The 18,238-nt window shown below is 41.1% G+C and overlaps 1 protein-coding gene across 1 annotated transcript; it reads right to left on the bottom strand.

Annotated features, from left to right (window-relative positions):
* Positions 1-7,311: 7,311 nt before the first annotated feature.
* LOC120941267 (histamine H3 receptor-like) lies at positions 7,312-15,821 on the bottom strand. The gene is made up of 3 exons (XM_040354589.1): positions 15,578-15,821; positions 12,762-12,928; positions 7,312-8,094 (listed from the first exon to the last, which is right to left on the bottom strand). The coding sequence occupies exons 1-3, from the start codon at positions 15,819-15,821 to the stop codon at positions 7,312-7,314; spliced, it is 1,194 nt and encodes a 397-aa protein (XP_040210523.1).
* Positions 15,822-18,238: the final 2,417 nt, after the last annotated feature.

Below are 18,238 nucleotides of genomic sequence, written 5' to 3'. Positions count from 1 at the left end.
ATGTGAGTCATTTGAAAATGCCTTGATCCTGAAAATACATCAAGGTGCTAATTTATAGGAAATTACCATGTGGGTTGAGCTACCCCCCCCCCCCCCCCCCCCTCTATCTGCAGCACTGGCTGATTATTATTTAGCTCACACAATCACACATATACTATACACCAGAATTTATCATTAATTATTACACGACAATGATCACTAAAAGTTTATGTAGAATATTGATAGAAAAATCAGTTGGTTAATGTTGTATTAAAATAAAATGTAAAAGCTGTAAAGGGCCAACAATGTTTTTTTTTTTTAAGCAGTGTGTTTTACTACGTTTAACCCATGAGAGTCTTTACACTTCCCCTGAAGGATTTTCATATTCCCTTGTGTTGTGGAACATTTTATCTGCTAATCTGCTAGAAGTATTTTCCATTATCTCTTGTCACAAAAAATAATCTCTATCTTCGGTATGACCCACCTCTAGGAATTTGCCAAAATGTACCCTTGTAGTGGAGTCCCACTGTACTGCAAGGATAAACTGTTCATTAAGTTTAGGGGTACAGGAACAAGGAGTAATAATTACCTTACTCGTTGCTCCTGTATGTTCCTTCCTTGCAACCAGGCCCGTCGCTACAGGACAGGCAAAACAAACAATTGCTTGGGGCCCCCAACTTCCCCTTCCCAGGCTGTAACGTGGCAGAGCTCCTCTTCCTTCCTCCTGGAGTCATGTTAGTCTGGCCGGGTACCGCGCGTGGTACAGGAGATTTTGTTTCCTGTTCCCGGCCAGACTGACAGGAAGTGCACACTGGGAACACAGGAAACTGAATCTCCCGTACCGCGCAGTGCCCGGGCACTATCTGATAGGAGAATGGGGATCCATAATGATAGAAAACCGGACTGACAGGAGGAAGAGGAGCTCGGCCACGCTACAGCGGCAGCCTACAGGGAAGAGGGGGAGGTGAGAATAGAAAAACATAGGGACGGGGGGGGAGTAAGAACATCGGTGTAAAAAATTAGTGTAGCGCTAACGTAGGCTTTGCGTGCGGGGGGGGGTTCTTGGGGGCCCCCATTTTGCTTGGGGCCCCCAAATTCCTTCAAACGGCCCTGCTTGCAACCACTCCAGAGAAACCATCCTTCTAAGGCCCTCCTGGACACAATGCCACGCCTTCCTCCCCATGTGATGATGCCGAAGACCCACACACAGCACAACAGTACACCAGAGAGAGAAAAAGAGAGCAACACAGTTGAGTTGATGTACTAAAACTTGAGAGTGCAAAATCTGGTGCAGCTCTGCAAGCTTCCAGTTTTTTTTTTTTATTGAAAAAGCTGAAGTTGGAAGCTGATTGGCTACCACAGCTATACACAGCTGGACCAGATTTTGCACTCCCCAGTTTTAGTAAATCTGTTTTAAGAAGGCTTTACTGTGCTACACATTGGTTCAGCTGAAGAACTTCTTGATTGCTTTAGTCCCTATCTCACCACAACTTGTATGTTTATACTTACTCAATAGGCCCCAAGTCCTACATCATAGAAGCCATGGTTTTCATACACTGCATGATGGCCAAATAACCCAAAACAATAATGTTAGGCTACATTTGTGCCCGTCACCAGTTATGGATGTGTATCTGGCTTATGGGTCCAACAACAGTTTAGATAATTTCATGGTATGTTGATAGAAACTTCTGGTGGTAGGTTGTCTTCATCCATTTTATTGTTTTTTCAAATGAAAGGTGGTTGACATTGCCTAGAAACTGGTATGCGGGTTACCAGCATTGATGTATCTAAGAAAAAACTATATATAATTATTATAACAATATAATAATATAGTGATGGCAAAAGACTGACACTTTAAAACCTATCGCATAACATATATCCAGATTCTGCTCTGCATGTTTCATTGAGAAGGTTCTGCTTCTTCAGGCGTCTTTAGAGAGTGAGCACAAAAAATATATTTCTACAGAAATGAGAATAATCATCTATACAAAATCTATAGCTGTATAATACTTTATAACTATAAGGTATATGTCTATTTACCTTGAGTACACAAAGATGTAATGAATCCACAAAAAGGGGGTGCCAAAGCTTAATAGGTGGTCAAGGAACAGTATTAAACAGCTGTAGTTTTTGTCTTCTGCAAAAAAAGATTTAATTGTCTCTATAGGTACCCAGATAGGGCTTTATTGAGCCCCACATTTACCCCAGTGATTTTTGTGATATCTATTAAGAAATATATTTATCCACAGGACCACTTCCAGCCAAAATACCACAATCTACTTGTATGGTGTGTGAATTAACACACACATCTCCACCTCCTTAGACCATCTTTCCCAGTTCCCTATATTATATTTTATCCAAATTGGGTTCAATTAGCCATTTTCCCTCCCAGTGTCATGCGATTTGTTAGTGTTACAAGGTCTCAGGTATGAATGGGGAGCAGGTATGTTAAATGTGGTGTTATTGCTCTCACTTTCTCATACTGGTCATTAGTTAAACATGGCACCTCATAGCAAAGAACTCTCTTAAGGATCAGAAAAAAAAAAAAGTTGCGCTACATAAAGAGGGCCTAGGCTATAAGAAGATTGTCAAGACCCTGAAACTGAGCTGCAGCACTGTGGCCAAGACCAAACAGTGGTTTAACAGGTTCCACTCAAAACAGGCCTTGCCATGGTTGACCAAAGAAGTTGAGTGCGCATGCTGAGCATCATATCCAGAGGTTGTCTTTGGGAAAAAGACGTATGAGTGCTGTCAGAATTGCTGCAGAGGTTGAAGGGGTGGGGGGACAGCCTGTCAGTGTTCAGACCATACACCACACACTGCATCAAATTGTTCTGCATGGCTGTCATCCAAAAAGGAAGCCTCTTCTTGATATCTTCTAGATATGATGCACAAGAAAACCCGCAAACAGTTTGCTGAAGACAAGAAGACTAAGGACATGGACTACTGGAACCATGTCCTGTGGTCTGATGAGACCAAACGTATTTGGTTCAGATGGTGTCAAGCGTGTGGCGGCAACCAAAGGAGTACAAAGACAAGTGTGTCTTGCCTACAGTCAAGCATGGTGGTGGGAGTGTCGTGGTCTGGGGCTGCATGAGTTCTGCCATCACGTGGGAGCTACAGTTCATTGAAGGAACCATGAATGCCAACATGTACTGTGACATACTGAAACAGAGCATGATCCCCCTTCCTTCAGAGACTGGGCCGCAGGGAATTATTCCAACATGATAATAACCCCAAACACACCTCCAAGACGACCGCTGCCTTGCTAAAGAAGCTGAGGTTAAAGGTGATGGACTGGCCAAGCATGTCTCCATGTCTTCAGACCTAAACACTATTGAACATCTGTGGGGCATCCTTAAACGGAAGGTGGAGGAGCACAAGGTCTCTAACATTCACCAGATCCGTGATGTCCTCGTGGAAGAGTGTAAGAGAACTCCAGTGGCAACCTGTGAAGCTCTGGCGAACTCCATGGCCAAGAGGGTTAAGGCAGTGATGGAAAATAGAGGTGGCCACACAAAACATTGACAATTATATATATATTTTTTTTTTATATCTACCCATGTGTTTGAAGTCCTTATACAGTACAATACCATTAAAGTCCATGATAGCCTAACAAATTGATGTCCTTTTTTCCCCACAAATAGAGATTTCTTTTGGTGGTATTTGATCACCTCTGCGTTTTATATTGTTTGTGCTATAAACAAAAAAGACTGCCAATTTTGAAAAAAAAATTATATTTTTTACTTTTTGCTATAATACATGTCCAAAAAAAAATAAAAAAAAAATAATGTCTTCATCAATTTAGGCATATAGGTATTCTGCTACATATTTTTGGTAAAAAAAATACCAATAAGTGTATGTTTATGTTTCCGCAAAGTTAAAGCGTCTACAAAATAGGGGATTGATTTAGGGACTTTTAATTTTTTGTATTGTTTTTACTGGTAATGGCAGCGATCTGTGATTTTTAGCGGGACTGCAGCATTGCAGCAGACAAAAAAAGTAACACTTTTTGGGGATCAGTGACACCAATACAGTGCTAAAAAAATTCACCGATCCCTGTATAAATGACACTGGCAGGAAAGTGGTTAACTACATGGGTGATCAAGAGGTTAAATGTGTTCCCTGGGAGGTGTTTCTAACTGTGGGGGGAGTGAATTAACTGGAGGAAAAGACAGCTTAGCTGAAACACGATCTCTTGCTTTGTTTTCTCCTGTGAATGATGGACATATCATGATGGCCATTGCAGCTGCCGGAACCACTGATTGGCTCCCACTGTGTCCTATCACAGCAGGAGCGGCGTGCCGGCAGCGCACACGCACCCCCTAAACTGCATGCATGAAATCACATACATACATTTTGTGCACCCAGGCTGCCCTGCCACAGGAAATGTACATGGGGCGGTCCAGGAGCCGTTAAAATCACTGCTCTTAAAAAAACAATTCTTTAAAAAGAAAAATTAGCATTGATACAACCAGGACCCCCATACCATGTAATTTCTGTCTGCTGCCTCGTTCCTCTGCTATTAGCATGATTCACTTCTGATATGCTTTCTTGACATTAAGAGATAAAACAGTGACAGGGGAGAGAGCTTCAGCTGATTGACAGCTTCAGCTCTGATCCTGTGTGTTGTATGAGGGGGGTGCCTTGACTCCAACCAACTCTCTGCCTTTTTTCTGACAGCTCAGACAAGCTTTATAAAGTATGGACTTTAAATGGATGTAGGGAAGAGAAGACTGCAGGTAAACAAGCACAAATTATAGAGGAGGATTTGTTTCATCTCTATGCATCACCTGAGACCAGTCACTTCACTGGGTATATGTGTAAGGGTTTACAGCCACTTTAAGTACTTGCTAGTTCTATTCCCTTTAGGAGGGTGCTCCAGCATTCTTAAAGGTTTTTATATTAACTATAGCACATGCATGTGGAACTTTGTTTTATTTCCTTCGGTTTTTCTTTATTCAATAATGTTCTTAGCGTGTTCCACTTTTAATGTTGTTATTTCTGCACCCTTGGAACATTTCCTTCCTTTTCTTATCAGTTGTTTTTTATTCTTGGTGGTGTTGTGCTCTACAGATTTACCTTATTAATCACACAAACTTCCTGCTCTGACTCCTCCCACTATTTCTAAAAGCTAAAATATCATACCATTACAATACATAGAATTTAACAAATACACAAACCCCCCCCCCCCTTTTTACACATTAAAACTTGATAACATTGTAATGTACAGGGTCAGTCAGGAGTCTAGGAACTCCACGAGCATCATTATTCAGTCCATGAGAGTTGAAAATGTTTTTCGGGCTTTCAGCTGTTTGTGGTTGTCTGGTAGGCCTGGACGCATTATCCCAAGTAGGCCAGTTAGGAGTAGTGTCATGTCCAGCCAAGGGATCTTGAACAGGTACTACCCTGCTCACATGCCAACTCTATCCATCTTCCGACCTATAGATTACTGATCCCAACTGGCTGTGGATTCATGCAGGATGAGGTAGACGGAGGCTACATTTTGACTCGGTTGGTGGCTTTCTTATCCTTATGGCCAGGAATGAGGGTAGTTGTCTTGGCATTCCTTTTTGCATTACTGTAATAGGCAGGTGCTAGGGGTGCGAGAAGTACCTCCCTCTCAAGAAACCAGGCTGTTACTAATCTGTTTTGGTCTATCTTACATCACCGATGCCTGAGGAGGTTGTGTACATTTTATTAAGCTACTAGCATCTTTAGAAATGAGCAAAAAACTTTTTATGTTCCCAAAACATTCTGTGAAAATTCAAGTTTCCTTCAAGTATCCATTACCTGTGCCAAAAAATTTCTCTATATCAGCACCATTATTTTAAAGAAAGGAATAGCTGCACATCACGCCTAAACCTGAGTCCATTTAATGTATTATTCCAAAGTGACACACACTGAACAGTAGCAGATACAGTTGGTTTACGCGTTTCACAGAACATTGTGCTTAATCATAACCCAGGGAAGCTATACTGGTACTTCTAAAATAGTTCCTCCCACACCTGAGCAGGTGTCGGGCAGTACCAGTAATAGCTCCCCCTGCCTTTACTGTTTGCATAAAAGCATTTGTCAGAAGTGAAAAATGAACCCATACAAGTAGTGAATAATTGCAACCATTTATACAAATAAGAATATCCTACTTGATACGAGAGAAGTCTGGAGATAGAAAATCAAGTGCACCTCTATCCGGGACAGTAGCAGGAAAGCAGCCCCCCCAGAACCATAATCCTGTCGATCACCTGGACCTGCATTTATGACTTATCTCCCCTATGACACAAGTTGAATTGCTTTGCTACATTAGTAGATTTGTTCTTATCTACATTGTATATGTGTTCATAGAACCTGTCTCGTAAGCGCCTCATAGTTCTCCCCACTTACTGGACGTGGACTACAGGTGATACCGCATAACTGGTGTTACAATTGTAAAATGCAGTGATGTCAAATTCCTTCTGACTGACAGTGGAACTGGGGGAGATAAGTCATTAATGCAAGTCCAGGTGATTGACAGGATTAGGGTTCCAAAGAGGGGGGGATGCTTTCTGGGTACTGTGCCGGAGCGAGGTGTACTAGATTTTCCATCTCCAGACTCGCACTCCACACAGTCTCAACTTTGAATGGGATGTCATACACTTTTATGAGTAGCTTTGGAGACACCCCCCTTGGGCACTGGCAGAATGCGTGACCCCGTCTTTTGGGGCCATGTTTGAGCCCACCATCCCCCTCTTGGCACCTCTTCCTCATAATGCTTAGTTGTTGTGACAGATGTGGTTGGGAAGTTGTGTAAATTTACTCATATTATTGTCGTGTGCATACAGTCTGTGATTATGAGCTATAATATTCATTATTCAATACAGTCTGTATGTCTTAGGCTTTATAATGATTTGCATTATTACTTAATTTATCTGTGTATTTCCTTTCTTTATTTCTTTTCTCTTCTTTCTTTTCCACCATATATTTATATTCTTTTTGATTGATTTATTGATTTTTTGATTGATTTATTTGAATTATTCTTTTCTTCATGCTCTTCGTTTTTGTTAAATTTTTTTAGTCTCCTGTTTGTTTTGTTTTATTTGTTTTGAAAGTAGGATTATCTTTTATGGAGCATTTGGATATTCTTATTTGTGTAAATGGTGTGTCACGTAACTTCCTCACTTTTCAAAGTGAAAAATAAAAATTGGCTAAAAACGTAAAAAAACATATTTTTTCCACCCACCCTTCTTCCCTTGAATATGTAATAGCTTTTGATATTTTTGATCTCAGTTATAGTTTGTGTCTGACAATATTTTATGCCCACTTAGGTTCCATTGCTTTTCCTCATCATGTGTCTTATCCTTCAACTTTCCTCAACCAAATGTGTATAAAAACTTTTAGAAAAGCCTTTCTAAACTGTTTATGGCACAGTGGGTAGAGAATTGGGTTAATTGCTGAATTCATCCATAGAAGCCAAAATGTGACCTCATACAAATAGTAATCAATACAGTAGCCATGGCAGGCTGCACGAATACTATTGAGGAATGTGTAGGGGGCCCAACATACAGCGAATATGCAAACCAGAACAGCTAGTGATTTTGCAACTTTCTTGTCTTTGGATAGTTTAAGTATTAGCTGTTTTTCCCTCATATGAGCAGGATCATTTTCCATGGTAGTCAAGTTTATTCTTCCACAGCGTTGTCGAAAAAAACTAGGGATGTTAACCTTTCTCTTTAGATGTGCTTTACAGTCACCTTCCATAGCGGACTGAGCAGAAAACAGAACTGTATTGGTTGCTACAATATGTGGGCCGCTGTTTTCTCCCTTTTCTCCTGAAAACAAAAGAACAGAAGATTGACGCTTCTTCCTGTTGCGTTTGGAAATATTCCAGTAGATACTCATATTGAAAAATAAAATACTAAAAAATGGAAGGGCAAAATCAATTGATGATGTAACCAGCAGGAAGTAGTAGTTGTAATGGAATCCAGCAATACATAGGCCCTCAGAAATGTATGTGTAGTCAACAATACTGTCCCATAAAAGAATAGCAGGGCTGTAGAGAAGGAAGGAAAGTATCCAGACCATGGCCATCCTTAGGACAGTCTGACTGTGTCTGTTTTGCAGGGAGCGGTAAAATACCTGGAATAAAGAAAACACTATTTCATATCAAAGTCTCTTATCATTGCAATCCTACAAAATTATATATCACTGATGAAGAACTCCCAAGATGGAACATAAATCAGAAATATCTAGAACAGATGTCTGTTTTGGTCTGTCATGTTGTAAATTGTGTAAGGGGTTTAGCTCGGTAGCGGGGTGTGAGACCCCTTGGATGGGTTCACCACACACTGAATTTATACAGACAGGCAGTCGAAGACGGTTGAAAACAAAGATTTTGGTTTATTCTTCCATCTTGCTGGAAACAAGTGCAAGCATCCAAACAGCATAAACAAAATCAAACATAAAATAAACCCTGGCCACTTGGGGCGTCTACCTTCCACACAGGAACCTATCTATGGGGTCTGGCACAGTCTAGTGCTGGGCAGACACTGCTGGTCATACAGCAGAAAAACAATAGTCTTTTGATTTTTATCACACAGAAAAATCAATCCTCTCCTCACCTCCCCAGAAGACTTTCTGGCACTGCTCTCCTTACTCACAAAGACTCAGAATTCAGTGGTAATCCTCTGGACTACTTATAGAGGCCTAATTGCCTCATTCTGAACAGCTGAAGTCCTCCAACACCCTTAGACCTTTTCTGGCTACATTTGCAGCCGACGCCTAATAACAATTGGTGTATTGTCTAAACAAGGCAGAAATGTATGTCCCGTCTGTGACAACACCCACCGATTTACCTGACTTCCTGTCACAATTGTTAATACATTACACAAACATTGAGCTGTTCCTCAAAAAATATCAAATAAAATGTGTCATTTTAACAATTCATCAAATAATATACAAGTCTGAGAAAATTCTGTGCAATATGTGCTGTTTTCACACAATAACAATCCATGATGTGAATATCCATAATATATAAGTTAAAATCAATGATCCACATATTCAAGTGATGAAACGTGATTCCATGTGACTCTTCACATGTGAAGCACCCTGTGTCCTTCACCAAATAATACACTGAGGCCTACCAGAGGATGTGTGACTCTCGCATGAGAAGTCAAACAATTCTTGGTTAATAACACGTATTTATATATATATATATATATATATATATATATATATATATATATTACGAAAGGCGAATCCACTTTGAACCACAAGTGCAAACTACAAGTACAAAGTGCACTTGGAAGTGCAGTCGCTGTAAATCTGAGGGTTAGATCTGAAATTAGGGGAAGCTCTGCTGGTTTTATTATCCAATCATGTGCAAGCTAAAATGCTGCTTTTTATTTTCCTTGCATGTCCCCCTCGGATCTACAGCGACTGCACTTCCAAGTATACAGTATATGTTGTAAATTGTGATTTGTATTTGTAAGGGAGAAAGTATCGTAAAAGCTTGGATTGTGCGTAACTTGGTCCGCGAGTGTTTCACAAGATGAGCAACATTTTTTTGTAAATTTTAACTTGATAAACGAGCGAGGTCTTGCAATACGAGTAGCGTCACTTCACAACTGAGTATAATGCCTCGTACACACGATCGGTTTTCCTGACAGGAAAAGTGCGATGTGAGGTTTTTGTCAGGAAAACCAACCGTGTGTATGCTCCATCACACTTTTTCTGTTAGTTTTCTTGCCAAGAAAAGATTGAGAGCAGGATCTCAATTTTCGTGACAGGAAAAAGTCCTATCACGAATCGCATTCGTCTGTATGCAATTACGATGCGCAAAAAAAGTGCATGCTCAGAATCAAGCAGAAGAGCCGAACTGCCCATTGAACTTAATTGATCTCGGCTCGTCGTACGTGTTGTACGTCACCGCGTTCCTGACGTTCGGAATTTCAGCCAAGATTTGAGTGACCGTGTGTATGCAAGAAAATTTTCAGCCGTTTTCATGCTGAAAACACGTTTTCTTGTCGGAAATCGCGATCGTGTGTACGAGGCATTAGGCTCACTTTACACTGCCGCGACTTGGGAGCCGACTTGTGAGACTTGCGTGACATATGAAATCCTATGTTGGTCAATGAGTCGCTCCGGCTTTAGAAAATGTTCCTGTACTACTTCAAGGTGACTGCTAACCGACTTGTGCCCATAGAGTTTAGTAGAAGTTGCCTACAAGTCGGATCCTTATCTTAATTGATGTGATTTGGATCCTACATTACAGGAATGTTACCCAGGCATTCCCTGAAGTTGCTTCGAAGTTGCATCGAAGTTGTCTGGCAAAGACCTGCTGACTTTCAGGTCAGGGCAGTGTGAACCGCCTAACTCTTCTCTTTTATACTCTGTAGCTCCTGAACTGCAGGTAAATTTGTTTTATTTTTGCAGTATACTTTATTATTATTATACAGGATTTATATAGCGCCAACAGTTTGAGCATCACTTAACAAAATGAAGGCAGACATTACAGTTACATTACAATTTGGTACAAGAGGAATCAAAGGGCGGATCATTAGAGCTTACAATCTAAAAAGGAGGGTCAATTAATACAAAACTTAAAGGGGTTTTCCACCCATTTTTAAAGTTTATTAAAAGTCAGCAGCTACAAAAAGTGTAGCTGCTGGCTTTTAATAAACTGACACTTACCTGCTCCAGCGTTCCAGCGACGCGCCGGCCGGGGGTCCGCTCCTCCCCCCCCCCACCTCCCCGGCCGGCGTCTTCATTGTCACTGTGGGCACCCGGCCGTGACAGCTTTCGGCTTCACGGCCGGGCACCCACTGCGCATGCGCGAGCGGCACTACACATGCGCGTGGCGCTGCGCTGTTTGATTGGACAGGTGATCGCCTGGGACCTGTCACGTGTCCCAGGCGATCGCCTACAGGGAGGGGCTGCCAAAAGGCGATATGAGGTATTGCCTTTGCAGCCCCTTTGGCGGAAGGAGGAAGTGGGACAGGAAGTCCCCTTCTCCTGAAGCCCCCACTCCCCCCCCCCAAAAAAAATTACGTGCCAACTGTGGCATGTAAGGGGGAGAGGAGTGGGTTAAGAGGAAGTTCCATTTTTGGGTGGAACTCCTCTTTAATAGCTGTGGGGGATGAGCTGATGGATGAAGTAAAGCAATGCATACTTTATATTGTATTTTGTATAGCTGTTATAATTTTTTTATGAATAAATGGTTGTGGATTAAAACATCTGAAATTCCATTATTTCTTATGGGGAAATTCGCTTTGATATACGAGTGCTTTGGATTACAAGCTTGTTTCCGGGACGAATTATGCTCACAATCCAAGTTTTTTTAACTTTCTTGGGGGACTCTGATGTCTGTTTTATCATCAATAATTGTAAAATTTTGATAGTAGCATAGTGAGTGTTAATACCATGCTATCTACAAAGAGGGATCGTTGAGCTCCCTATCTTCTACTAAAACCCTTTAATTTCAGACAACTGGCTGCAGAAATAATTCCAATGAATTCTGTAGATGCTTTCAAAGCAGCATCTACTGCTAATCAAAGGAAATGGATGAGTAGTTTGGAGATTGAGACAGGGCTTCAGTGACTACTAGAGGACCAAAACTTTGTGGAGCTTGATTTTTTGTATTTCAAACTGTGAATCCATGTAAACAGCTCTTCACATAGCATGAGCAATGGGTAGCAGCACGTGAAAGTATTGTGTCTTCTTTTACAGGGTAATTTTGTACATTAGCAACTAGAGGTAGCTCGGTATTATATATATATATTATGGTCATCTATCTTCCTTGCTTAAAAACTGTTAGGGTGACACAGGAAAGCCATATCTTTCATTTGTTCGGACGACTTAAAGATTTGCATTGTGAAAAGGAGCAGTGACGTGCAACTATTATATAGCACTAAAAAGTAGGAAGTAGGGCCTGGGTGTGTAATAAGCAAATATGACTGCCCACATGTAGTTACAGTATATGATTATAAACTATACACAGAAACTGATATTATTTACATCAAACTGATTTATTTTAGAGGCATATCTAAAAATATATATCCCTTTAACCGCTTCAGCCCCAGAAGATTTTACCCCCTTCCTGACCAGAGCACTTTTTTACAATTCGGCACTGCGTCCCTTTAACAGACAATTGCACGGGCCAAACAAAATTTGCGTCCTTTTTTTACCACAAATAGAGCTTTGTTTTGGTGGTATTTGATCACCTCTGCCGGTTATATTTTTTGCGCTATAAACAAAAGAACAGCGACAATTTTGAAAAAAAACCCACAATATCTTTGACTTTTTGCTATAATAAATATCCCATTTTTTTAACTATTATTTTCCTCAGTTTAGGCCGATATGTATTCTTCTACATATTTTTTGTAAAAAAAAATCGCAATAAGCAAAAGTTATAGCTTCTTCAAAATAGGGGATAGAATCATGGCATTTTTATTATTATTTTTTTTTTTACTAATAATGGCGGCGATCTGCAATTTTTATGAGGACTGCGACATTATGGCAGACACATTGGTTACTTTTGACACATTTTTGGGTCCATTGACAATTTTACAGCGATCAGTGCTATAAAAAGGCACTGATCGCTGTAAAAACTTCACTGGCAGGGAAGGGGTTAACACTAGGGGTTAACCGGGGTTAACACTAGGGTACGCACGCACCCCTAGTGGCCACAGGGCGAAGCAACGTAACATAACAAAGTTTCGGCCAGCCGAGCCATGTTGCCTTACTGCGGCGGCTGGTTGGCAGGTGGTTAATCGACACAGCTAATACATCATAGGTGGGATACTTACAGCCATGGTGACACAAAGAAATCTGTCATAACTGATTAGAGCCACATTTAATGCTGAAGCTGTGCACATGGTGTAGTCTACTACTAACCAAAGTTTGCAAAGAAATGCCCCCAACATCCACTTTCCAGTCATTAGGTATGGAATATACAAGGGAATGGCAACTGCTCCTGTCAAAAAATAAATTAAATGTGATTATTTAAAAGCAAAACTCCTGTCAAAAAACATAGCAATAATAATGATTTTGCTGCTTTATTCTGGGACTGCCCCCTGAATAATTATTTATCAACATCAAAATGCCCTTAGTTTTCTAGGGTAAATATGAGCCTGTATCATTTAATCCACGCCCACTGAACCCAGGCTGTTATGAATCCACCTCCACCTGAAAGAGAAGCAGCACAGTGATGATCTAATCTTTCTGTCACACTGCTCGTTCCTCCTATAAGCTGGCTCATTGTAATATACAGTAACAGCATGTATTTGAAGATAAGCATTTTCACTGTGACTACCTTGCATGGCCTTTATACCGTATTTATCGGCGTATATCGCTCACTTTTTTGCCCTGAAAATCAGGGCAAAATCATGGGTGCGCGATATACGCCGATACCCGCTTTCCCGTGCCGAGTTTTGAATACTGCGCCGACATATACCGAGCGCAGTACACTCGGGTATTGTCGGCCAGTCTCGGCTTCTTCCGCGGTCACGTCCTGGACGTACAGGACGTGAGTGCGACAGTTGCCGAGCCTGCCCGAGTGTACTGCGCTCGGTATATGCTGGCGCAGTATTCAAAACTCGGCGCGGGAAACGAGCGGGGAGGACGTGAGGACGCCGCGAGGACGCCGCAGAAGGACGCCGGACCCGCCGAAGAGGACACCGGAGCCGCCGAAGAGGAAACCGGACCAGCCGCAGAAGGACACCCGAAGCCATAGAAGGACGCCGGACCCGCCGAAGAGGACACCCGAAGCCGCAGAAGGACGCCGGACCCGACGAGGCTGCTGATGGACGCCGCGCAAGACACCAAAACTGTAAGTACAAAAATAACTTTTTTTCCACAGAATTGGGGGTCACTTTAGGGGTGCGCGGTATACGCGGGAGCACGTTATACCGCGATAAATACGGTATTTCATATTTCAGGCACTGGCATTACTGTATTAACGTGATATTAAAGGCTTGTCTTTTTTTGCTTCAAAATAACAAACATGTCATATTTCCCTGCTGTACGCAATGGTTTGGCACAGAGCAGCCCAGATCCTCCTCTTTTCGGGTCCCTCTTTGGCATTTCTGGCCCCTTCCTCCTGTTCAGTGCCCCCACAGCAAGCAGCTTGCTATGGGGAAACACAAGGCCCAGTTCCGTGTATCCATTCAGACACAGGGCCATGGCCCGCCCCCTCTCTCTACTCATTGACTCACTGACTTTGATTGACAGCAGTGGGAGCCAATGGCGCTGTCTCAGCCAATGAGGATGGAGAGTCTCGGGGAGTTGAGTATCTCCTGCGACACCGCTGGATCAGAGGGAGCACAGGTAGGTAAGGGGCTTTTGATCTAAACCCCATTCATGAAATATGACCTAGGCACATATATGCATGAGTATATTCACATATTTGTATACTAGAAGTAGACACAACAAAGAAGTAGCAATCAGTTTTTTGTTTGTTTTTTCCACCCCTTCCTTTTGACTCTCTTCTCTCCTTTTTCTTCCTCTTTTCTGTCTGAAAACATTGAAAAATGTTTTTCGGTATTCATCAATCATCTGGTAGGAATGTCTCATGTGCAGAGCGTGGTATCCCCTTTGATAGAGGGTAAATGCATACTGCATACCCATAAAAAAAAAAAAGTAGCAATCAGGCCAAAAAGAAAAACACAATTTTTATTGAACAGATTAAACCACTGTAAACTGTGTACAGAAGAAACTACATAAAATGATTGAGTTTAAGAAATTAGCTTTTAACATTTTTCTTTTTGGTTATTCAGGATGAAAGATCTACCAATAGGAAACCACCTCCACACCTACACACGATCGGTCAATCCGATGAGAACGGTCTGATGGATTTTTCCATCAGTTAACCGATGAAGCTGACTGAAGATCAGTCATGCCTACACACCATCAGTTAAAAAAACGATCGGGTCAGAACGCGGTGACGTAAAACACAATGATGTGCTGAAAAAAATGGAAGTTCAATGCTTCCAAGCATGCGTCGACCTGATTCTGAGCATGCATAGATTTTTAACCGATTGACGTGCCTACAAACGATCAATTTTTTTCTATCGGTTAGGTATCCATCGGTTAATTTTAAAACAAGTTTCACATTTTTTAACCGATGAATAAATAACCGATGGGGCCCACACACGATCGGTTTGGTCTGATGAAAACGGTCCATCAGACCGTTCTCATCGGATTGACCGATCGTGTGTACGCGGCATTATGTGCAAAATATTTCTCCTTATATGCTTCTTTTCACATCTGTACTTCCTGTTCCTAACCTTTTGTTTCTTTTCATTTCTTACCATAACATAGATTATGTTTTACAACTTACAATAATGTAATGGCATGGTTACACGGACAATATTTTGTAATGATTTATTAGTATTTGTATATATCCTGTGGATGTTTTTGTACCTATGTTGTCAAATTAGTATTCAATTAAAACTTTGAAAAAATTTTAATCGCCATACTTTTTATCTTTTAATTGTGAAAAAGTTTGTATCTGTTCATCTATTTAAAGAATAATTATAATCACACCAATTATTTTAGTACGATTTTTAAATTACCTCTGATAGTAACAATAATCATAATTTAAAGAAAAATCTAAATTACTTACCCAACAATAAATCACATATAGCTAGGTTGAGGAGGAAGAAATTGCTTTGGGTTCTGAGCCTCTTATCTATAATAAAAGCTACCATAACTAGAATGTTGCCAAAGACAGTAATGAAAATAAGTACAGATATAAGCATTATTATTATGTATGTTATGCCTTCTGAAAACTGTAGTTCCACATTAGCAGCTTCATTTGTGTCATTAAGATTGTTAATTATTTGGTTGCTGTAGTTAAAAGTTACCATTGTAAAATTGAAGCCTGTGTAATACAGTCAAAGCATATTTAGGATGTTTTTGCTACTTTAGTAACTGCGATCAAATGCTAAATTGTCCTTACTTCAAACATTTTAAACATATGGATTTTTAAGGCAGATTCAGCACTATGATATTATACATCACTGTGACATGCACATTTGTTTTATGCTTCAGATCCTAAAACCCATGAAACAATCAATTCATGGTTCTGAAGACAGAGAGTACATATATTGTATATGACAAATGTATCTCCTGGGTTTATATAGATCACTTGGTCAATCCCTTAACAATTTTTTATAATTTAATTAACGAAGCATCAATTTGGGAATTAATCAACTTTTCAACAATGAAGTCTCTGGTGCATTTCAATAACGAAATATCGTTCTCTGGATGTGAGTGTGCATTTATTTTTACATTACAAATTAAGAGGCTCAAACAATGATGAGGGATTTTAATTTTATTTAAATCATAGCAGGAAATAAAAAGTGTTTTAGGTAGTTTTAGCAGTGTCACCTATATTTTCTTTGAGCAGTATTGAGTTTGTTTTGAAACCAGCATAAGAAGCATCTGCAACAAACCTAAATGCAGAGTGGGAAATAACAGGAACGCTCCTCTGGTTCCCTTTTCCAGTTGACAGCAGAGTATGCTGCAGTCAAGATGGTACCAACTATGTGTGACTTCCCACTCACCTAGTGCTCTATAGCTGTGGACTCAAGAATGTTGGAGATAGCTGGCCATGCACACCTTTGCTCCCAGTGCCGGCCCAAGACATTGAGCTGCCTGGGACCAAGAATTAAATGCTGCCCCCCCCCCCCCCCCAAAATAAAAAATCACGCCCACCAAAAGGCCCCCACATTCATTATTTTATAACATGATAACTAAAGGGGACCCGTCATGGCTCTATACATGTATAAAGGAGTATAAAGAGGACCTGTCATGGCTCTTTACATGTATAAAGGAGTATTAAAAGGACCTGTCATGGCTCTATACATGTATAAAAGAGTATAAAGAGGACCTGTCATGGCTCTATACATGTATAAAGGAGTATAAAGAGGACCTGTCATGGCTCTATACATGTATAAAGGAGTATAAAGAGGACCTGTCATGGCTCTATACATCTATAAAGGAGTATAAAGAGGACCTGTCATGGCTCTATACATGTATAAAGGAGTATAAAAGGACCTGTCAAGGCTCTATACATGTGTATAGGAGTGTAAAAGGACGTGTGATGGCTCTATACATGTATATAGAAATGTTCTGCCCGCCCGCTCATGTCACCACTAACAGCAGCGGCGCTGGGCTCCTCACAGGCAGTGTCGCCTGCCCGCTCACTTGCTGACTGCCCCCCCCTCTGCGAGTGTCCTCACAGGCAGCCCGGCGCCGTGCTCCTCACATGCAGCGGAGCGGGCGGAACGGGCTGGCTGGCGGGCGTCAGTATGCTGCCCCCCTAAAAGTGCCTCCTGGTACCCATGGTACCACTCAGTCCCATTGTAGGGCCGGCCCTGTTTGCTCCATCGGGAATTACCAGTGCACAGCAAACTTATGGAATGCTGCGCAAAGTCTTGCAGGCTACATATAAAAACAAGTAACCAAGCAATTGTCCAGAGAGATCGAAGAACTATTTCACATACAGTTGATCTAGAAACCGGAAAGGACAACCCTGCAATGCTGGTAGTCAACCACAACAAATAATTAGTCCTCCACTGTAAAGACCTTGAAATCAGATTCAGAAGATTCAATTTCCAATTCAGGGGTATAAGGCGAACAGTCCTAGAATCCAATCTAAAGTCACTGCGCTCACCCAAAAGCTTGTTCTAGTTATCCCTACTGAGATACTTTGATTAAGGCATATAGATCGAGCACTTGTCAGGAAATCCACTCCGAGTCTTTCCAGAGATGTAATTGTGAAATTATTTTTCTTTCATACTACGTAAAGCATCTTGCAGGCAGCTTGGGCTAAACCTACTCTTACTTCCCAAGGTTTTGAATAGCACATATTTGCAGATCTGACTCCCTTCACCATAGCAAAATCCAAAGAACTAAAACCAATGCTACAGATTCTCCAAAAACACTGCATCCTATACAAGTGGGTATTCCCCTTCAGATTGCTTTTCACATACCAGGGATGCATATACTCTAGTACAATCCCAGGTGAAACAACATCTGGTAAATCTCAATCTCCTCTAGCACAAACATATTTCAGTTCCACAAGTGGTGAAGCCATTTGCCTGCTACTCATTCATCACCTCCTTCTCCCAAGACCTTAGAGTCAGATGGATTTAATTTCAACTTTGATTGCCAACAGATATTTTTTCAAATATTTGTTGTTTAATGTGTGATTTGTTCAGTCCAGGAGGGTGTTATATAGTTTTTCAGAAGGCATTGAACTGTGTGATGTGGTAAACCA

The sequence above is a fragment of the Rana temporaria genome, chromosome 5, assembly GCF_905171775.1.
Source record: "Rana temporaria chromosome 5, aRanTem1.1, whole genome shotgun sequence".
In the NCBI taxonomy this organism is placed as follows: Eukaryota; Metazoa; Chordata; class Amphibia; order Anura; family Ranidae; genus Rana; species Rana temporaria.
This window is presented reverse-complemented; position numbering and strand designations above follow the sequence as displayed.

Coding starts and splice junctions, on each gene's coding strand:
- LOC120941267 (XM_040354589.1), bottom strand. CDS start 15,821: ATGGTAACTTTTAACTACAGCAACCAAATAATTAACAATCTTAATGAC. Junction 12,929..15,577: donor TATATGTGATTTATTGTTGG/GTAAGTAATTTA, acceptor ATTTTTTGACAG/GAGCAGTTGCCATTCCCTTG. Junction 8,095..12,761: donor TTCTTTGTGTCACCATGGCT/GTAAGTATCCCA, acceptor TCTTTATTCCAG/GTATTTTACCGCTCCCTGCA.